At 43.5% G+C, this 22,259-nt stretch overlaps 1 protein-coding gene across 4 annotated transcripts in view; it reads right to left on the minus strand.

Annotated features, from left to right (window-relative positions):
• Positions 1–22,259, minus strand: part of arhgap46a (Rho GTPase activating protein 46a) — a 45,498-nt gene that overhangs the window by 14,495 nt on the left and 8,744 nt on the right. For 2 of the 4 annotated variants that reach the window (XM_038294908.1, XM_038294894.1), the window contains exons 2-3: positions 13,316–13,825; positions 421–1,831 (exon numbers count right to left, since the gene is read on the minus strand). In XM_038294908.1, the coding sequence (XP_038150836.1) occupies positions 421–1,831; positions 13,316–13,825 (1,921 nt within the window). Of the gene's footprint in view, positions 1–420; positions 1,832–2,583; positions 2,736–13,315; positions 13,826–16,871; positions 16,898–22,259 lie in introns of those variants that run through there. The other 2 variants (XM_038294901.1, XM_038294915.1) reach the window with 2 other exon arrangements.

Below are 22,259 nucleotides of genomic sequence, written 5' to 3' on the forward strand. Positions count from 1 at the left end.
ACAGGCCATCATCAAGCTACTGTATATAAACTGCAGCTGCAGAGATCAAGCAGGGAGAGATGGGTTTTAGGCAGATAAAAAGGAAAGCTAAATGTATTCTAGTTTGGTTTTATTGCAGCTTTTACCCTCTGCCTCTCATGGAGCATGGATTTTTAAAGGAACAGTGACCTGCAGGTTTGAGAGGATGCTGCTTCAACCCCATTTACCTCCTCATCGTGTTATCAAGTTATGCAGAGGTCTGCTAGCTAATTTGTAATAGAAACACAGATTTATGTTTACAGTTAACAATGCTAACCGCTATTATAGGTTGTAAAATATTAACATCAATGAATGTTTGGCTTTGTAATGAAATATTTGGTAAACAATAAAACCTTGGCGCTCTGATCAGCCCATCTCTCCAACCAATAACTAGTAGATTACCTGTGATGGTGGTCCTGGTGTCTCCGGTGATGAAAGGCTGGCCTGGCTGTTAATGCTCATCTCCAAGGTATCCACCTTCTCATAGGTCCTCTTTTGCCTCCCTGGAACATCCACTGGGGTCAGGGCAGAGGGGCCATAGTAAGCCATCCCCTTTAAGGCCCGTGGAGCGCCACTGATGTCCTCTTGTGATGGACACCTGCCTGTAGAGCTCCCTCCTCCTCCAAACCACCTGAGCGAGTCTGCGGGGGAGAGTGTGCGGGGTACAACCCCCCTCTCCCCCATTTCTGGGTCCAGCCCAGCTCTCACCTCTCTCATGGTATTGGAGCGACTCACCACCTCCCTCATTTCTGCCATAAGTCTCTCATTTAGGGCGCTAAGCTCTCCGCTGCTTCCTACCGACCCCGGCCTGCCCCCTGCCACTCCACCGGCTCCCACCCGCCTCCTGCTTTTTCTTCTCAGGCTTGGAGAGGGCCCTGTGGAGTACCCAGAGTCCTGGTAGTTGGCTGTGGCCTGGGGAGTTGTGGATGGGAAGTCCTGCGAGGCTTGGCTGCTCTGCCTGCTGTGTCGTGCATCCATGGCACGCTGCACAGTGGCCTCAAGGATCCGCCAATTATGCTTTTTGTCCAGTGAACTCGGTCCCGGGGTTCCTGGCTCTCTGTCCCTCGACTGACCTCGAGACTGCTGTGACGGGTGTGGCTGTGACTGGGGCAGAGTCAAAACACGGTCCTGTCTGGAGGTAGGGGAAGCAGCTCGTGTGGGCAGGGGGGAGCTGTTTGGAAGCCCCTGTTTGGGGTCCACATTGACCATGTGCTTGATGCACTCCAGACCAGCTGGGCTGTAGTCAGAGGAAGAAGGGTCTCTCCGGTGTCTAGACCCCAGATGAGAGGAAGCTGGGTGTGGGAGGAGTCTAGGCTTTTGAAGACTTTGAGTAGGGGTCAAACGAGACAAAGGTTGTCCATTATACAGGTGGGCCCCCTCTACTTCCATATCTGTAGGGGGTTCATCATATATGGGACAGTCTAAAACTGGTTCATCGTAGATCGGGGCGGTGCAACCATACTGAGGAGAGACAGGGCGAGGGGTGCAAGTCTGTGACCTATGGAGGAGTGGACTGGGGTGGCCGCTGTCTGATGTCACCAAACAGAAGCTACCGTTACTGGCTTTCCTTATGTGATGAGCCGGACGTGCATCACTGGCCATTTTGCCAGCAGGGGCTGTTTTATATCCCTGGCTGGAGTTCAGGTGTCCTCCGTGGGATTTGCTGCAAGAAGGGTGCAGGGAGGCAGTGCTGGTTTTGATGTGTGTGTTGTGCTGCAGTGGTGGGACGGGCTGGCTGCGCGGCATGCTGTTCACCTTCACCAACATGGCCGCTTTAGAACCGGGAGTAGGCTGCCATCTCTGCGAATTATCCCTGGAAAGAAATCCATGAGATTTGAGTTAAGTGAAAGCAGTAAAGCATCTGAAAGCTAAACAAACCCTTAAAAGACAGTCATAAAAGCAGCATCATTATATATGATAAGTGCAGGCATGAGAGCGCTGGGAAAATCTGCCATAAAGTCTTTTGCAAATATTTCCCTAACCTCTAAAGACTTGAGTCCATTTATAGCGTCAGAGCCACAATAACTCCTGTGTGCGTTTAAAAAAAAAAATTATCAAAAGCCTAAAAATACTGAGTGGCTGAACAAAACACATCCCTCCTAAGGTCGTCCTATTAGGTGTGACTCATGTCTGAGGGACAAACTCGAGTCGTGCAAAATATTTACTTTGAGTCATGTGTAGATGATCAGACTCTGCTATGCTGCATCACTGAAGAGACATTTGAACTATGATACAAACCACAGAGATCTGGATGAAGTCAGAACCACAGTTACTCACAGATGGGGCTTCTCTCTCCCTTTTTGGGTGGAATGACCAAGCAAACTTCAAAGCCAAGAGCCGGCTAATCCCAGCAACGCTAAACAATCCGCCATCAATCTGGTCATGCTGCCCTCATCGCTGCTGTTGCCTTATAATCCTCAACTGCAATCTCATCAAAATGTGACCAACTTCTGTTTCTAAAGACCAACACGAGTCTAAGAAACATGTAAACAGAAAGTTGCTCTTTTTTTGGCTTAGTAGAAAGGGACTTTAGGCTGGGTTTAGATGGAGACCAGGCAGACTTACCTTCTCACACTCCAACCTGGTCCAGGACGGTAATTAATTACATCAAAGCCGATCATCTGAGTAAATCCAACCAAACAGATCGGTGCCGGGCTGAGAACTAGTGGTTCAAGTGTCTCTTTACCAGCAGCAAGCAGATTTGAGTTGGGTTGTAACAGCAGGAAGAGGACGCTGAGGGAGGAGAGTAGGAGGTGGAAAGAACCCCCTCCTCCTGCCCTCTACGTCTCTCTGGAACAATGCTGGAACAATTCCCTAGAGGTCCCTCACACCAACGGCAAACTTCCTTCAGTCCTTCCAGCTACAGCATGGCCCTCCATCTCTCCATCAGGACCCCCCACCCACTTACACACACACACACACAGAGTGAGTCATGCTGCCTCACACACATCCTAAGACACACCCACAGATTCACCGTCCAGGCATGGGACCAGGAAAACAACCTGTTCACCATAGAGCCTCTTCCTCACCAGTTTAACCAGGATGTTTTATTGCCCACCTAACACATCCACAGGCAAACACGTGCGACAAAACGCCACCGTTCTAGTGTGACTGTATTAGGTTACAGAGGGTGGTGGGGTGACGAGCAGCAGCTATAAACATGTGGAGCCACTGCCTGCTCTCTTTGAAACAAGGGGGTTTGTTTTCTCACGTTAGTCTCATCAAACAGGAAGAGGAGCCACCTGGGCAGGTGACGACAACCAGGTATTTTAGCACCGAGGAAAATAATAAGCCAATGGTCTTAAAAACAGGTTTCCCTGACAAATAAAAAAACATCTCTGGGGTTAATGACTTTGCCTTGTGAATAAAACATGACTGTATATTTGGGTTGTGACTAATTTTCTGAGGATTGACCCCGAGAGAGAAGTGACCACTACTTCCTGTCTGGAGAATACAGAGAAAGGGCTTCCCTTTATTCTGTACAAACAGGAAATGCTTCATGTGATGTTCACACGCTGCAGTCATGGAGCAGTGCAGCTTCTTCACACACGTGGAAGAACGCAGGGTTTCATTGTGACGTAGAGGGAAAAATAAATAAATAAACCAGACATAAAGGCCCAGGAAGGTTGTAGGAAACTAACTTTGGACTTCATCTCATTATGCCCCGAACAGAACAAATGCAAAACTACCAAAACAAGGAGGAACTGATGGAAAGATGGATTTTACTGCTTTTAACGGTTGATCTGTAAAGCACAGCTGCATTATTATAGTATTTTCATTCATCAAAACTCGGAAAACTATCTTCATATTTCTTGTAATTGACGATTTTGTGCTGCCTAATAAATTGTGAGGTTTGTGTGATCTATTAAATAAACGCTTAGCAAGTTCTTCAGGGCTCCTCTGATTTTAGGGCTGGATGATCAACAATATAAACTAAGTAAAAACCAAGAATTTTCAGAACTAATTCCTACAAAAAAAAATTATTTACCATATTTATGAAGCTCCTCAAAAAGCACATTTAAGACACATTTGCTTGAGAAAAAAATAAAAATGCTGTATTTTACAGACTGTAAAGCGCACTTCAATATAAACCGCGCCCACTAACATTTTTGGGAAGAAAAGAAAAAAAGGAAACTTACACAAATAAGCCAAACCGGGCTATAAGCCGCTGATATCTACTAAACCGTCACCCACCCAACCTGTAGGTGGAGCTCTACATATAGCCCCTAGAGTAGGGACAAAGAAGAATGCTAGCTCCCGTTAGCCTGTAGGCTCGCAGCAGTAAGAGCTTCTATTTCAGCTCTGCAGGAATCGAACCCTGTCTCTTCATTGGTTCGGCAGCATTAACGGCAAATAAATGGCAAAATGTGCGAATTGGGGACATCTGTTCTCCGTTGTTCCTGTTGCTAGTATGTTCTTGTGCCAAATGAAAATTAACTCCTTATTCTCTCATTTCCAACTTTGACTTCCTCCTCGGTAGTTAGGAAAATAAAAGTTGCAACTTCTTATAAGCTGCATGGTTCAAAGCGTGGGAAAAAAAGTAGCGGCTTATAGTGTGGAAAATATTGTACATAGGACCACCTAAACTAAAATTATATTGCAACATTTCATTATTGTCACAAACACAGGTTTCTAAGGCCAATGCAGATATTTTTTATCAGTTTAATGGCAGATTTTGTTTTCTCTTCTTCCATTTGCACGATAAAAATTACAATGATAAATGTTATACAAGTCTTAATTTGGGAAAAAAAAGAAAAACAAAGACCTTCATTAAATTAAACATTATCAACAGGAAGGGAAAGGAGGTAGAGGCAGTGCATGTGCTTTACGTGATCCCAAAGCATAGCTGCTGAACACAATGAATCGACCAATCCAGCTGATGCAAAACTTATAGACCAAAAATATCGGCTGGCCAATAGTACATTTACCCAGCCTTAGCACATAGGCCTCAAGATGACTATCAAAAATGATTTCACCCCAACATAAAGCTGTAAATTGTATCCAGTTTCTTTTTTAAGGCTTGTAATTTCGCTGCATACTACTGTAATCCCAGTTAATGAAAGGTCTGATTCCAAAATCTGGACCAACACAGTGCTGAGAAAACCCAAAGCTACATGGGGGTGATTTTGGTAATTTTAGTGTAGAGAAACAACACAGTGTGTGTGTGTGTAAATGAGAAGGGGTGGGGATTAGTCGTGGGAGAGTGCAGCGAGGGAATGAGCGGGAAGGCTGGAATTCCTCAGGGCTCTTTCAGGGGTCTTTGTGGCAGTGAGTCGAGCCTAACACAATGCATGGCTGTGCCATCGTCACGGAGACGCCGCTCTCAATGCTAGCAATGGAGATCAAGAAGCAGACGGAGAAAGAGCCATCTCTGACCTCTGGTTAGTCCTGCAGCATCCGGGTTACGTAATGCAGAGCAGGCCCGGGGCGTCACTCTGACCAACCACAAAGAAAGCGGTTTAGAAAAGGGTTTGTCGTTTGCCTTGTGAGGTGTTAGCCGACAAGAGGCTTGTTTCCCCATTATCACAGAAGTTTACTTGGGTACCTTCAGAATGCATAGATTATGTGAGAACTGTTCAATTGGGAACAGCCCTCATTTGCAAACCCTTTGGTTCAGAACATGGAGGTTTCATGTGATAAAGAAATGTTAAATCAGATAAGCTCTGAGCTCCTCTGACAGCAAATGAGTTAATCTGATGAAATAAATCAAGTTAAATCTCAGAGCTCCTTTGAAGGTTTTACCATGCCCATTTCCTTTTTTTTTTTTGTGAAACCTATGAATTTCTATTTAGCACATCTGGGTCAGTACTTTCCAGAAGCATCTTTCACTGGTGGGAGTGGTTTTTCAACAACTTTACTCGTTTGGACTGAGATTTTAGCCCATTGTTCTTTGCAGAATAGCTCAATCTCAGTCAGAGTGGATGGACACCAATTTTAATTAGGCCCGAGCAGCTCACCGCTGCGAAGGCCTATTGTTCCTGTATCGTTTATTCTTTTTTTTTTTCTCCGCTTAAATGAAACGGCTTTTTGGGGGCTTTAGCATGTTCAAAAACTCACCAAACTTCGCAGTAAATTGTCCCCCTAGTGAAATTTACGTATGATAATGGAATCCAAAATGGGCGTGGCCAAATGGTAAATGGTAAATGGTAAATGGCATGTACTTATATAGCGCCTTTATTCAAGTTAGGAGACTTGACCAAAGCGCTTTACACTACATTCATTCACCCATTCACACACACACTCACACACTGATGGTGGCAAGCTACACTGTAGCCACAGCTGCCCTGGGGCTCACTGACAGAAGCGAGGCTGCCGTACACTGGCGCCACCGGGCCCTCTGACCACCATCAGTAGACAATGCAGGTGAAGTGTCTTGCCCAAGGACACAACGACAATGAAAGTCGGAGTCGGGGCTTGAACCGTCAACCCTTCGATTACAGGGCAAACTCCTACATCCAACGCCACTATGGCTCTACAGCGCCCCCTAACGTGAGTTGGGGAAAACCGTAAGTCACAGAGATTTGACATTTGGCAGGTGCAAAGATCTCACCAAATCATGAAAAAAGTTACATTATGGGTATGCTCTAAAACCTACAGGAAGTCAGCCATTTTGGCTCAAAGGCCGATTTTTGCAGATAAGGCATGTGAGATCTAAACTTATCAAACTTTTTGAGTTTTCCAGCATTTTAAAGGGGTGTGGCCAGGCCTCGAAGTTGGCGTACTCGCCAAAATTTTCAAAATGCAATAACTTTTACATATGAAACTGAAATGACACGAAACCTGGTAGTATTATTCCTCTCTCGGTTCCCAACAAAACTGTATGTTAAAACTTTTACATAATTGAAGCCACGCCCCCTGAGAACCGGAAGTCACGTTTTTTACTTGGAATGGTCCCTCTCTGTCCTACTTGACCTCATCAACCTAAAACTGTGTCAGCAGACAGACAACATGTTGTCCTAACTTCGTTTAAGGCCCAGAGAGCTTTAGTCAAATGGTGTTGCCGTGGCGCCATGGCGAAGTGAGGCGTTTCGCCATGAAAATACGATTGGCTCTCATTTCCTTATTAATAATCAGATCTGCACCAAAATCACAAAAGATGATCCTAGTCCAACTCCAAACAGGAATCCAGAGCAATATTTTGTGGGCGGGGCTTAATTTTCCTACAGCGCCCCCTAGAAATAACAAAGTTCAAACCACCAGCCCCAAGCCGTTTTTAGTCCTAGAATATTGAAACTTTGAACACATTTGCATCTTATCAGGCCCTAACTAAAAGCCTCTTGGAGCCATGGTGTAAACCCGACCGGAAGTCGGCCATTTTGAATTACATTTTACTCTGTTGTGAAAGCACTGACCTCTTTTCAAAAAATTGTATAAAATCAGTATTTTATCCAAATGAGCTAAAACTTTCAAAATATGTTCTTTATAAAGCATGCTGTAAGTTGGTTACAATAGCAAAGCGCTTCTTTAAAGTCCGTCACTCTGATTTTTCAAAAGTTTGCGTTCTCGCCTAGTAGTTGGCCAAGTGGACAGATAATGCCAGGAAATAATTCAGCCCCTAGCCATGCTCATTCCTAGGATAATGAAATTTGGCACACATCTGTATGAGCCCCCCACCTACAAAAAGTTTCATTGGAGCCATGGTCTAAACCTCTCAAGAAGTCGGCCATTTTGAATCAAACGGTACCCGTTTGAAAATAGAATCACTTTGTTAAAATATTTCTAAAAAATCAGTCGATTTCTCAAAAAAGCTAGAACTTTTGGAATATATTCCTTTAATTGCTTCTTGTTTGATAGTAAACACAGCATAGCTCTTCTTAAAAGTCCGTCACTCTGATTTTTCAAAAGTTTGTTTTAATAGGAAATTGTTGTTTTTCAAAAAGTTTTATAGCAATCCTAGCCAAATTTGGAACATTTATTTATACTTTGATTATAGTAAAGTCTGCCAAGTTTGGCGTGAATCTATGCATGTTTGAGCATCTTATGGGGTATTCAACTGCCTCAGTATATGGCACTTAAGTTTAAAGATTTTTATTTTCTTTCAATTAATTAGTAAATAATCTAAAAAAATTCTAGAATATGTAAGATGCATTCCTTGACATGTGTGATTTTTTTCGGGATTTTACTGCAAACTATGGATTTTTAATGATTTTTTATAGTTTTGAGTAGGGTGTAATACTGCTAACCATGGAGTTTGAAGATGCTGTTTCTCCTTCTTTTGAACATATACTTTTGACCCACCAACTGAGATGGCCGCAGCGTCTATCTGACAGATGAGATTCGTCCCAGATATTATCTTTTATCCCTATTTTAACCCTTCCTGACCAATGCTGTGGTTGTCTCCTGCTGGTCCAGAGGTGAAGCGTGGAGCTTTTTCCGCTGGCTCGGAAGGAGCAAGGGGGCGGCGGTCGCTCGGCTCCCGCGGTCGCGATAGGCCGAGCGGCGCTGAGCTGCGAGGGCCGTCAATACCGCTCGCGGTTTTAATCTGGTCTTGGTATAGATGTTCTGTTGGGTTTAGATCTGAATGCCTACCTCTTTCTAATAAAATTCATATATTTTGATTTAACCAGTTCAACTGTAGTGATGTCTGCATATTAAGGGTTGTTGCCCTGCTGGAAGGTGAACCTCCCCCTCTAACAGGTTGTTATCTAGGACTGCCCTGTATTTAACTCCATCCACCAAACCATAGACTACAATTTCATCTCACTGTTGTCCAATAGCACCATGCTATTGCTTCCATGGTGTATAAACACTTTAGCGTCCCACTGTACTGCCTTTGGGAATAATCTCAATCTCAGTTTAACTCTGTAACTCGCTGCTTTCAGGGGACATGTCTCAAACCACACTGGAAAAACCATTAGCCAATTTGCTTCAAAAGACAGGAATATGGATTTGGAAATTCCTAAATGTGATGAGAACAGCGAGGTAACAAAAACAGGTTATTATTAACATTTGCTGAACAGGAAGAGGAAATGAGGTCACGCAGACCAAGTTTCTGCTGCACAAACACTTCACAGAGCAGACCAATGGGATCGGTCAAAAGGAAGGAAATTTATGACACAGAGGAATCATTAAAGATGATAACACACCAACCGGCTGGTGTTCAAGGCCGATTTCTAACTTTGACTTTCAGAATCCTTTTTTAAAATATCAAATGACAACATCAACTACCATAAGGGGTTTTTAGGGGGAGCTGGTAGCATCCCGTTTCCTGTAAGAGACCAACAGAGAGCCAGCTGTCCCGCAACAGCTGAAAGGACACACCTCCTTCCCCTGAGTCGAGATGTCTAGCAGCTGTGTGGATCCGAGGCTCCTGCAGACCGGCTCTGAAAGGAGTGCCAGGCTGGGTCAGAGAACAGTCAAGTCGGGTCGCTCTGAAGGAGCGGGATGAAAATCAAACCCAAGTGGATTCCAGTGAGACCAGTCTCCACAACCTGAGAGTTCATCTGTAGCTCTTTCAGCAGGTCCAATAATAGATTATTCGCTGAATCTGTAGTCAGCGTCTACTCCCGGAAATATAATCTGAGACAAAACAGCAACACAACGGCGCTGTAGGACGTAGAAATAGACCTGCTATGAAGGGGTCAGAGCTGAGGTCAGCTGAGACCTGGTGCCATCGAGTCTTTGAGAAATATCACATTCCAGAAGCAGATAGAGCGCGTTTACTGTAAGAACGGCTTGAAAAAAAAAAAAAAAAGACAAAAAGAGCTGAAACAATAGAGGTTCTGGACACATTGAATGTCTGTAATCGAGCTCTGGAGGATGACATAAACTTTGCAATTATGTGGAGCGAAGGGTTTAAAAATGGAAAGGGAAAAAAAACAACAAACACTTAGCTTCAACAAGACCAAAGTACAGAACCATAAATGCTACAAGCTTTCTTTTTAAGGGAGTAACAAAAAAAGAAAAAAGATTCCTTTAAAAGAGCAGACTTAAAACAGCCTCTATAAAGATCAGTAAAAAAGGAGCTTACCACACCAGGAGAGGGGAGATAAAACAAGTCCTTCCAGTGTGTGTTAAAACTCGGCCACTACGTCCTCCGACATCAAAAGCATGAAAGACTTCTGCTCTCGTAGTAAACGCCAAGCGAATACGTGATTCATTAAAATCTTTATCTAGCCCATAAAACGCGCCCTCATTTCCTAAATAAACCCCAGCAGTGATTCGGCTCGCAGAGCTCACAGCCTCTTACTCACTAATGTATGAGAGGAAGCTGCTTTGTTTTGGATCTTTGTTATATACGTTGGCTTGTGTGCCAATGTTTTATTTGCAAAATCCCCTTCAAAACCCTTCCACAAAAACAGAAAGTGAAATACCGAGTCTGGCAGGAAGATGAGTGCTGGTTTATTATGTTAAAATTTAGTTAAATATTAAAAATCCTCTGTATAAGTCAGGTTTTCCTTAACCAATTAAGAGTTTTACGTTTATCAGAAGGCTGAAAAAAAAAATTATAATAAACCTAGACTTTTGTAAAAGTTCTAAAAGCAAAAGGAAAAATAAAGAGATTACCACAGTAGCCCCATATATGAATAAATCAAATTTCTCTATTAACTTTTTCTTTAAATTGAAAACAAAATGACGATGCTGTCAGAAATTGAAAATGAATGGGAGTTCTTATTGGACTTTGACGGTAACTAAACATAAGAAAAAGAGAGAAGAGGGAGAGACAAAAAAAGGGTAGTGGACATTTGAACCCTCGATAAAAATATATACGACAATTAGCCGTTTCTGCCTCCAGACTGACCAACCAAAAAGCACTTAAAACTGAGATGATAAAACCAATTTCACCAGCTTCTGCTGTAAGAGAAGTGGACCCTACTTGATAAGAAAACCCAGCATTTTCAGGAAATCAAACCTCAACCAGAATGTGACTTTTCATGTGACCAATACTGTGAATTTCTTTTGTTTGATTATTACAGCAATAAATCAGAGGGGATCTACAGGTAAAAAAAAAAAAAAAAAAAAAAAAAAAAAAACCTAAATGTTGCTCCATTCAGCGTGTGTTAACTTCTTGTTCACCCTGGGGCAGAACCATGTTTAAGAATGCTTTTGTTTCCTGTAGTTGGTTATTCTGCTTCAGGGCCAAACCTAAGACAAAAGAGTGCTATGAAGCAAATGTAAACTACCTGGAGTCACTTCTGGGTGGATTTAAAACAAGCAGTCAACCGTCTGCAACTCTTTTGTGTCCCTATGAACCTCAAAGGTGTGCAACCAATAGGAACACGTCCATACTCAGCCACTATGTACATAAACAGACGCATACACGCCTTTTTCTGGGTTCACTTCGGTTTGCAGCTTGATGAAAACTATGCAGACTGATGTATTTCCCAGGTATGTTATTTTGTTTCTTCCACTTTCCATTCCTACGTCATCTTCCTTCTCACCACGGTGACTTTTAGCTTCTCCGTGGAGTTCACGGTACTTCCCTGATGCGCTGCACATGCTTAGATACACAGTAACATGTGATAAGACCTGCTCAATGATTCACAGATCTGGCTCTCAGACAGAATTGAAAGGCAGCTACAGTTGGCGTTGTGAAAGCACCCAAACACAGGTAGACTCTTCATACAAAGAGAACGGAAGACGAGTCGGCTTCATGACTTTTACTAACACTAAGCTGTCAGGAAACTGTTCTGACTGGATGTACTGATGATCCGCAACAAAAGAACAGTCGTTTTGAAAGATTTGGGCCTGCCCCATTTCCGCATTGTTTTCCCAAAGAAAAAAAAGGTTTTAAAACCTTTTATTCAAACTGTGCTGAAAGAAAAAGGAACATGTAGAGACATGTTCAAAATAGCCCAAGGGTTAAAGCTGAGAAACACAAAAAAAGGGAAATGACCCTTGCATGCATGTGAAATGATGACCAGAAGTAGAAGTGGCAATAACAAGTGGTTCATCTCAAACCAGCATGGAAGGCCCCTTTTCAAGCATTCTCCACGGCCCTGTGTGCGTTTTGTGGTTTCCAATTACCTGCTGAGAGATGGAGGGTGGTGAGCATGTGAAGGACCATATGGCTAATTAGGGTATGCATCCTGTCCACTAAATGCTCCTCAACTTTCTTCATCGGGAGCACAGCTGGCTATTGTTTTGAGGACAGACCAATTTGGTAGAAGACAACTTAGTTGTTAGAGTGGAGGTAAAAATTCATACTGTCAAAACTTTTTCGTTACATTCCAACCGAAAAAATAAAAAAATTCAGTTTTTCTGCACACTTGCAAAATCTGAAAAGTGTGGAGTACTTTTATTTTTAAACTATGTGGATGGAATGGAAGAAAGGATTACGTTTCTTTCCTCTGGCCCAGCAGGGAACTGGAGCGTGGACAGCTTTAGTTTTTACTGCTACAGCCCAGGTTGAGTATTGGTGGGAAACACAACCAACTGGGATCAGATTAGGTGTTAAAGGCCTCACTATGCCCAAATAAGGTCTTTGGAACAGTAAAAACATTTTTTTTGTACATCCATTGTCAGATGACGGATGCAGCTATTAAAGGCCTTTGACACCGACTTAACTCCTCTGCCATCTTTGTAAAGCACCCAAGTATGAAATTGAAGATACCAGCAATGAGAAAGGCAGCTCGAGAAGAAACTAACCCCCCTCGGAAAAGTCTTGGGGTTAGACTTGCTCATAAGCAGCAAGAATGTGGTGGTTCTGTTTGTTATTAACCACCACAACATTCTCTTGCATGCCTCTCATTCATGCACATTAGAGGGGTTACAGTTCTCTAGTGCCCCGAGCCTGGATTTGTTTTAGGAAAATGAAATTAGGATTGCATCTGAGCGGAGCGGTGGTCAGCACAAAGAGGGACACTGAGATAGCCTCAGTGGCCCATAGCCAGGGGAAACAGAAGTGGCATGTCTAGTATTTGACTTGGACGCGGCAAGATGTGGTTTAGATGGGGCCGCAACACCGAGCACATGACGGGGTCTCTGAATGCCTCACTGTTGCTGCTCGTTCTGCACCAGCAACACTGCCGCTGGGGGACACGACGTGCTCTCTAATATAGCTGACCAGTTTTTTTCTTCCCCATTTGGTAGCGATTTGCTCAAATGGGAAAGCCCGGTTCACCAGCAATCCTATGGAAACCTGGGAAGTGTGGACTGCACAGATAAGTGAAAAAGAAAACAAAAAAAAGCAGAGACTAACCCACATGGGTAAAAGTCAGCATAATCTTGCATCTTTGCAAACAGCAACGACATCTGCTACGATCACTATCATGTTTCCTCACCCTCCCTCTGGTAACATGAGCCTCTAATGACTAAACCTAATCTGGAATAAGTCCTTTCAGGTTAAATCGCTTACCTCTGCGGGTCTTTGCCATCATCTGTGTCATGTTCAGTGCTGCTTCCATCTCCCTTCGTTCGGCTGTCCATAGCTGGATCCAGCTCGGAGTGAGCTCTTGGCTCAGAGGGCTCCAGGGCAGTGGGGAGCGGGCTGTCACCGTCCCGCTCCGCCAGAGGGGTGCAGCGCCCCTGGCTTCTCACGCTGCCGATGCTGCCGGTGGTAGGGCGGTGGTGATGGTCTTCAGAGACCCCTCCAGCCTGCCTGGCATCGCTGCACCACTTCATGGCCTGCAGCTGGGAGAGTGGCACTATGTCGGCTCCCTGCGGTCGATGCCAGACCGTGCGGCGCCCTGTTGAGTTGTAGTAGTAGAAGCGGCCACTGTGCGGGTCAAACAGCTCCCACCACTGATTGCCGTCTGCCTGGCGGACAGGAACACCAGGAGGGGGATCCCAGCCGCATTCACCGGTGGTCAAGTTCACATACATGCGCTCCCGGGAGCGTGGCTCCAGTATCTCCACCCAATCAGAGCTGAAGAGAGACAAGAGACAAGGTAAAGAGTTAGCAGCAGGTTAAAACAACTTTCCCCATGGGATACCACTCGCCTTGAGAGCGTGCAATCCAGCCTGAGTACGAATACTTTGGCAGACAGAGAGGTTCAAAAACACACGTGTCCATATGGACGGAGAGCTCATTTCTGTGCTCCCCATATGAACCCATCTGTGCCTTTTCAGTGATGTCATCTCTGAACTGTGGAGATTTGGAGTGATGGAGCGTTACGCACGCTCCCACATACCAAGAGACAGGTGGAAATGTCGATGGGGGGCCGAATATGGAGTCAACAGGGCCTGAGCAGAGCCATACGCTCTGGGTGTACCACACAAACCAAAGAGCTCAACTACAATGAGAGGGCAGCAACCGCCAACTCAGCACAATGCATACAGGACACAAAAGAAACGGCAGGAGGGAGGAGGAGCAGGAAACCAACAGATATGTAGGGAGAGCAGGAGACAGCGATGCAGGGAGAAAAACCCAAACCAGCTTTTCCTTCCACTGTACTTCAGAAAAACTTCAACGGTATGAGTTTGTTCATCAGGTTATAAACGACTAAGTTAAGAAGCTTACAAATATATATTTATTTATTTAAATATATATATATCCTTTAAAAGACCTTTAGAAAAATGTATTTTACAGTTTTGAAGGATTCGACCATATTCAGAGGAAATGATTTGAATTGTTAAAAATAGTCACTGGGAAAATCTGAATTATTGGGGTCAAACTGAAGGAACATGATAAAATGTTGGACCAAAACGTAAAGAACAACTCAGCAAGAGGAACATCTTTACCGGGGTTTTACTGTCTTTGCACGCTGCAAGTAACAAGAACCATTAAGAAAAGTTAGAGCTGCAGCAAGCAAACCATTAAGCGCTAGATACAAGTTTTTAGTGTAGGTGGATTATTCTTACTGCTTTCAGATTTTCACAAACATTGCTTTTTGACTATTCTGATTTCTCTCAAGTTGAGGATTTAAAAGCAGCTTTCAAATAAGACCTCCCATCATGAGCGTCACTTGGTATGTATAACAAAAGCGGAGGCCGCGTCCAACTATGTGTAAAGAGGAATAGGTACCGTTGTGCAGCAGTTAGATTTATAATCCATTTAACAATTAGCATTTCTTTTCACCTAAATTAACAGAAATTATGATGTAGATCATTTTCTTTACTGTAGCTTTCTTTTTTTCCCCTTAGCGGGTTTTTTCAAAAGACAAGTTCACATAATGTTAATGCAAGACTCAAAATGGATGAATATAATGCTTCTGTTTACAGATGTCTAAAACCCTCCAGTTAGATGTTGAAATCAACATGTAGACATCTTATTTATCAAAATAAAATAAAGGGATGCATGTTATCCTATTTGAAGAGCATGAGAACACTGCTAGGCTGTGTATCCAGGTCACTTACTTATACAGGTGCTGGTCATAAAATTAGAATATCATGAAAAAGTAGATTGATTTCAGTAATTCCATTTAAAAAGTGAAACTTGTATATTATATTCATACATTACATACAAACTCATATTTCAGATGTTTATTTTGTTTAATTTTGATGATTACAAATGACAACAAATGAAAATCTCAAATTCATCATATCAGAAAATTAGAATATTGTGAAAAGGTTCAAAATTGATGGCCCCTGGTGCCACACTCTAATCAGCTAATTAACTCAAACCACCTGCAAAAGCCTTTAAATGGTCTTTCAGTCTAGTTCTATAGGCTACACAATCATGGGGAAGACTGCTGACTTGACAGTTGTCCAAAAGACGACCATCGACACCTTGCACAAGGAGGGCAAGACACAAAAGGTCATCGCTAAAGAGGCTGGCTGTTCACAGAGCTCAGTGTCCAAGCACATTAATAGAGAGGCGAAGGGAAGGAAAAGATGTGGTCGAAAAAAGTGTACAAGCAAGAGAGATAACCGCACCCTGGAGAGGATTGTGAAACAAAACCCATTCAAAAATGTGGGGGAGATTCACAAAGAGTGGACTGCAGCTGGAGTGAGTGCTTCAAGAACCACCACACACAGACGTATGAAAGACATGGGTTTCTGCGGTCGCATTCCTTGTGTCAAGCCACTCTTGAACCACAGACAGCGTCAGAAGCGTCTTGCCTGGGCTAAAGAGAAACAGGACTGGACTGCTGGTGAGTGGTCCAAAGTCATGTTCTCTGATGAAAGTAAATTTTGCATTTCCTTTGGAAATCAAGGTCCCAGAGTCTGGAGGAAAAGAAGAGAGGCACTTCATCCACGTTGCTTGAAGTCCAGTGTAAAGTTTCCACAGTCAGTGATGGTTTGGGGTGCCATGTCATCTGCTGGTGTTGGTCCATTGTGTTTTCTGAGGTCCAGGGTCAACGCAGCCACATACCAGGAAGTTTTAGAGCACTTCATGCTTCCTGCAGCTGACCAACTTTTTGGAGATGCAGATTTCATTTTCCAACAGGACTTGGCACCTGCACACAGTGCCAAAGCTACCAGTACCTGGTTGAAGGACCATGGTATCCCTGTTCTTAATTGGCCAGCAAACTCTCCTGACCTTAACCCCATAGAAAATCTATGGGGTATTGTGAAGAAGAAGATGCAATACACCAGACCCAACAATTCAGAAGAGCTAAAAGCCACTATTAGAGCAACCTGGGCTATCATAACACCTGAGCAGTGCCACAGACTGATCGACTCCATGCCACGCCGCATTGCTGCAGTAATACAGGCCAAAGGAGGCCCAACTAAATACTGAGTGCTGTACATGCTCATACTTTTCATGTTCATACTTTTCAGTTGGCCAACATTTCTATAAATCCTTTGTTTTTATTGGTCTTCAGTAATATTCTAATTTTCTGATATGATGAATTTGAGATTTTCATTTGTTGTCATTTGTAATCATCAAAATTAAACAAAATAAACATCTGAAATATATGAGTTTGTATGTAATGTATGAATATAATATACAAGTTTCACTTTTTAAATGGAATTACTGAAATCAATCTACTTTTTCATGATATTCTAATTTTATGACCAGCACCTGTATTAGACTCATTTTCTGTGTCCTTTTTAACTAGTTCACAGTAAAATCCAGCCCAATTCACGTGGGAAAAGCCTCCTACAAGCAGCCATGTCCAAAACACCCAACGTATAATCTGTTCCCTTCTCTCACAATGAACACTTGAAGATCCTTTCTTTTCTTCAGCGTCCCACCCAACTCCAGCTAAATATCTTTGGCAGAAAGAGCCTGTGGGGATGAACTGGTGTCACCGGAATCTGCGGGAGATTTGGACGCTTTCCCAGCCTGCAGCTCGGGGAAGAAAAGCTCCTCTCCTCTCAGTTGCTCTGCTAGTAGACCTGCTGTCCAGACTACCTGGGCTGCTCAGAAGGAGCAAGGAGCTTAGCGTGGATCAGAGCACCTACGCAGTCCATCAATTACACATATGTGCTCCTTGCTCTCATGCCAACTCTCCACTTGTGTGCTCAACTCGGGGTCCGAAATAGACACTGAAGAGCGGTGCCAGTCAGCTCTGCCAGATTCAAGCCGTCACCCTTCTTGGCTGCGGCCCGATGGGAACAACAGCTGTTCTCCATTTTAGAGGTAAAGCCTTAAGTAAAACAGCGGTACCTGTTTATCGGGGTTTAAGAAGTGAGCTTTATTTAATCTGGTGCCAGAAGCAGCCTCAGGCACTTTGATAAAACGCAGGTAAAATGAGCAAACCTTATAGGGACTATAGGGTCTTCCACATACCATTTTACCATGTGGTCCTGTGGTCTCTGCTGAAACGCCATCTGGTCCCCTCATACAGGTGCTGGTCATAAAATTAGAATATCATGAAAAAGTAGATTGATTTCAGTAATTCCATTTAAAAAGTGAAACTTGTATATTATATTCATACATTACATACAAACTCATATATTTCAGATGTTTATTTTGTTTAATTTTGATGATTACAAATGACAACAAATGAAAATCTCAAATTCATCATATCAGGAAATTAGAATATTACTGAAGACCAATAAAAACAAAGGATTTATAGAAATGTTGGCCAACTGAAAAGTATGAACATGAAAAGTATGAGCATGTACAGCACTCAGTATTTAGTTGGGCCTCCTTTGGCCTGTATTACTGCAGCAATGCGGCGTGGCATGGAGTCGATCAGTCTGTGGCACTGCTCAGGTGTTATGATAGCCCAGGTTGCTCTAATAGTGGCTTTTAGCTCTTCTGAATTGTTGGGTCTGGTGTATTGCATCTTCTTCTTCACAATACCCCATAGATTTTCTATGGGGTTAAGGTCAGGAGAGTTTGCTGGCCAATTAAGAACAGGGATACCATGGTCCTTCAACCAGGTACTGGTAGCTTTGGCACTGTGTGCAGGTGCCAAGTCCTGTTGGAAAATGAAATCTGCATCTCCAAAAAGTTGGTCAGCTGCAGGAAGCATGAAGTGCTCTAAAACTTCCTGGTATGTGGCTGCGTTGACCCTGGACCTCAGAAAACACAATGGACCAACACCAGCAGATGACATGGCACCCCAAACCATCACTGACTGTGGAAACTTTACACTAGACTTCAAGCAACGTGGATGAAGTGCCTCTCTTCTTTTCCTCCAGACTCTGGGACCTTGATTTCCAAAGGAAATGCAAAATTTACTTTCATCAGAGAACATGACTTTGGACCACTCACCAGCAGTCCAGTCCTGTTTCTCTTTAGCCCAGGCAAGACGCTTCTGACGCTGTCTGTGGTTCAAGAGTGGCTTGACACAAGGAATGCGACAGCAGAAACCCGTGTCTTTCATACGTCTGTGTGTGGTGGTTCTTGAAGCACTCACTCCAGCTGCAGTCCACTCTTTGTGAATCTCCCCCACATTTTTGAATGGGTTTTGTTTCACAATCCTCTCCAGGGTGCGGTTATCTCTCTTGCTTGTACACTTTTTTCGACCACATCTTTTCCTTCCCTTCGCCTCTCTATTAATGTGCTTGGACACTGAGCTCTGTGAACAGCCAGCCTCTTTAGCGATGACCTTTTGTGTCTTGCCCTCCTTGTGCAAGGTGTCGATGGTCGTCTTTTGGACAACTGTCAAGTCAGCAGTCTTCCCCATGATTGTGTAGCCTATAGAACTAGACTGAAAGACCATTTAAAGGCTTTTGCAGGTGATTTGAGTTAATTAGCTGATTAGAGTGTGGTACCAGGGGCCATCAATTTTGAACCTTTTCACAATATTCTAATTTTCTGATATGATGAATTTGAGATTTTCATTTGTTGTCATTTGTAATCATCAAAATTAAACAAAATAAACATCTGAAATATATGAGTTTGTATGTAATGTATGAATATAATATACAAGTTTCACTTTTTAAATGGAATTACTGAAATCAATCTACTTTTTCATGATATTCTAATTTTATGACCAGCACCTGTACAAACCCAAACCTTTTTTAGGACTCATGTCGTTTGATTCTGCCTGCCTGAATCGATAAGAAACCAACATTTCTTACCAAAAAGGGCAGAGAGAACAAACTAATCCAGAGGACAGACGGTGAGAGCAAACTATTAGGAGATGACTTACAGACTGATTAGATCCGCAACACTTCATGGGTGGGACGCCGGGAATATAATGGGGCATTCAAAGCGAACTTAACATTCACACACACACACATACCAGAGCCTTCATCCTTTTATTGCTCCCAATCTCTAAATGAGGCGCTCCCACACTGACAAACTGAGCTCTCAGTGACTCCAAACGTCCAAGCAGTGACAGACCATAGTGAGCCGCTGGACATCCTGAAGAGGCGAGCAACAGAGAAGGATTTGGGGGTCAGCAGTCAGGGATGGGGCCGCAGCAGTTGGGAAGTACTGCTCCCTTTAGGGGAGCAGTACAATAGGATTTCCTGAAAGCGTGCACACGCGCGCTCACGACGCTACGGAAGCCGGCAGACCAAACCAGATGAAAGTGCGCATTCAGCGTCTGCTCTTACAATAATGCAAGCGAAGAAGAAGAAATGTGCTGTTTACCTGTGCAAAGAAACAAACAACGAAAGAAAAATATCTGAGGACTTCAGTGTTGAGGAAGAGCATGAGTTCTTTGCCGAGCTGAATGCGCTGGTTTGGTCTGCCGGCTTCCGTAGCGTCGTGAGCGCGCATGTGCGCGCTTTCAGGAAATCCTATACACTACTGTTTATGCTCTAAAAACATTCTAAATGACTTCGTTTCGAGTAAATTCTGCATGCTACCCACTCAGGACACTTGGAATACATTGGACGAGCAGTATGGAGGAATATTGACACGTTTTTTGTGGACTTTTATGGACCTTTCTGTCTCGGTCACCATAGACCTCCATTATTTGAATGTCAGCAGACAGCAAGAAGCCTCCCAGATCTCCAGATGCATTTGAGATATCAAAAAAGTACTCCAGAGTGTTGTTCAGCATGGGGGTGAGTAGAAAATGAAGGCTAATCATGTTTTGGGTGTACTATTCCTTTAAGCTCCTGACCAAAGCAGAGCTTCAGGCTGTGGAAACAATCAACTGCGGCCCAGTTACCACCACCATCCATTTAGCACTGAAACCAATATGATGGCTAAATTAGACATGCTAGCCACTTCATTTTACCATAATCTATTATACAAGATGCTGCACTCAATTCAAAATGTCAAAATAAATATTAGCTTTAAAATATTAGCAAAAGCTCTGTTGTATAAAAAAATACTCTGTAGCCTAAACTGTGTAGGGATGCATCTTCTACTCCTAAAATAAATAATGACCTCTACCAAACATGCAGTCTACAAACTGCAGGACGCTGGAATAACCAGAAAAACAGCATGTATGGATGAAAACATGCAGAATATAAACAAAAAAAAACCCCCAAAACATATAGGCGGATAGAAATCTTGGCAATCTCCTCATAGCAACAAAAAAATTAGCGTAGTACCTGTAAGTAATATTATCTGCATGTGATGTATGCAAATGAACCACAGTTCCATCAGCTCTAGGCAGCGGGGGGAAAAATACAGAGAACAGATGAGGACTCCTCATATCAATGTGCTTCATGCTGCAAATGTTCATAAATGGACTGGAATGCAGTCTGCACCAGCTCGCCGAGGTTCAGCTCCAACAGGAACGCTTTATATTGATCTAAAATTACATGACGTCCAATGCTTGGAGAAAACAGCACCTGATTTACCTTAAAGGGGGGGGGGGGGGGGGGGGGGGGGGGGGGGCGCAACTCCAGCTGAAGCAGACAGGTTTCTGTTTCACACTCAGTTTAGGGAATGGAATTTTTTGTCTGAGTTTTCTTAAAGCAAACTCTTAATATGACGGCTTCAATGCCTCGCCTGGACTCGTTCACTGAAAAATGGTTTATTATGCATCTAGTGACAGTTCAGAAAAAACTGCTATGAAATCTAATGTTCAGCTTTATTCTAGTGTGGGTTTGAGGTAAGCAGGAGTTGGCTCATGTCCGACACAGGGTCTCCGTCTCTCATTTAGGTCAAGGAGACGCTTCAGCTGCATGCTTATGGGTTTTTTTTCTCTTTAGCAGCAGCTAAAAATAATACTGCTTAAATTGTAAACCCAGCATTAGGACCAAGAGGGACACATACACCTTCCCAACCTTTATATCAGTCTCAGCCACCGTGTGCCAGAAGTTTTCTGTGGGAGAAATGAGACATCCATCAGAGATTTTACCGTCAGCTCCAAAAATAACTGGGAGTGAGGGCAGTTTCCCAGAGTGAGGGAAACAACAGAACACGACACATGGAATCTGCCCCATTGTTAGGAGGCAACGCCAAAGTGTAAATGGCACTTTTCCCAGTAGCTGTAAACATAGAGGGCTGGACAATACAGCCTCTAAGAGAAAAAAATAGGGCAAAGAGAAACCATGTCATTGTCCAGCTCTGGGTTTGAATACCAGTGCAGTTGTTGATTTCAACAAAGAGACAAAACAAAGAGAGAGAAAGAATGACTGCAAACCCAGAGAGTAACTGCCTGACCTCCAGCTGTAGGATTTAATCACATCATCAAGTAATGGTTTCATTGCAGCGATCTGCTTCATTGCCACTTTGGCATTTTCTGATGTCCCGATTGGACACCTCCAGAGACAGGACCCGGCGAGGCCCTTACTGAGTGAGCTTGTCTCAACAGTTTTTACGGAGAGATAACAGAGAAAAGCGGAGAAGCAGGGAGTTATAAGGTAATCTAGAACCTCCTCTAATAACGGCCCGCTTTGAGCTTCTTGCTTGCTACCGTTCCTGACCGAGCATGGCAGGCGGAGTTCTCACACAGGGCTCGCCATTCATCCAGGAAACCTTAGCACCCTGATCGTCAAGCCCAGTAACAAGTGCCTGGGTCCACCCTTTACCGGCGTATTTACAGAAGGGCTGCCTATTTAAAAACAGGAACCAGCCTATCTGCCTGGCTACTGGCTTAAAAATAAGA

This window comes from Cyprinodon tularosa, unplaced genomic scaffold (assembly GCF_016077235.1).
Source record: "Cyprinodon tularosa strain WSP-4 unplaced genomic scaffold, ASM1607723v1 ctg11, whole genome shotgun sequence".
Classification (NCBI taxonomy): Eukaryota; Metazoa; Chordata; class Actinopteri; order Cyprinodontiformes; family Cyprinodontidae; genus Cyprinodon; species Cyprinodon tularosa.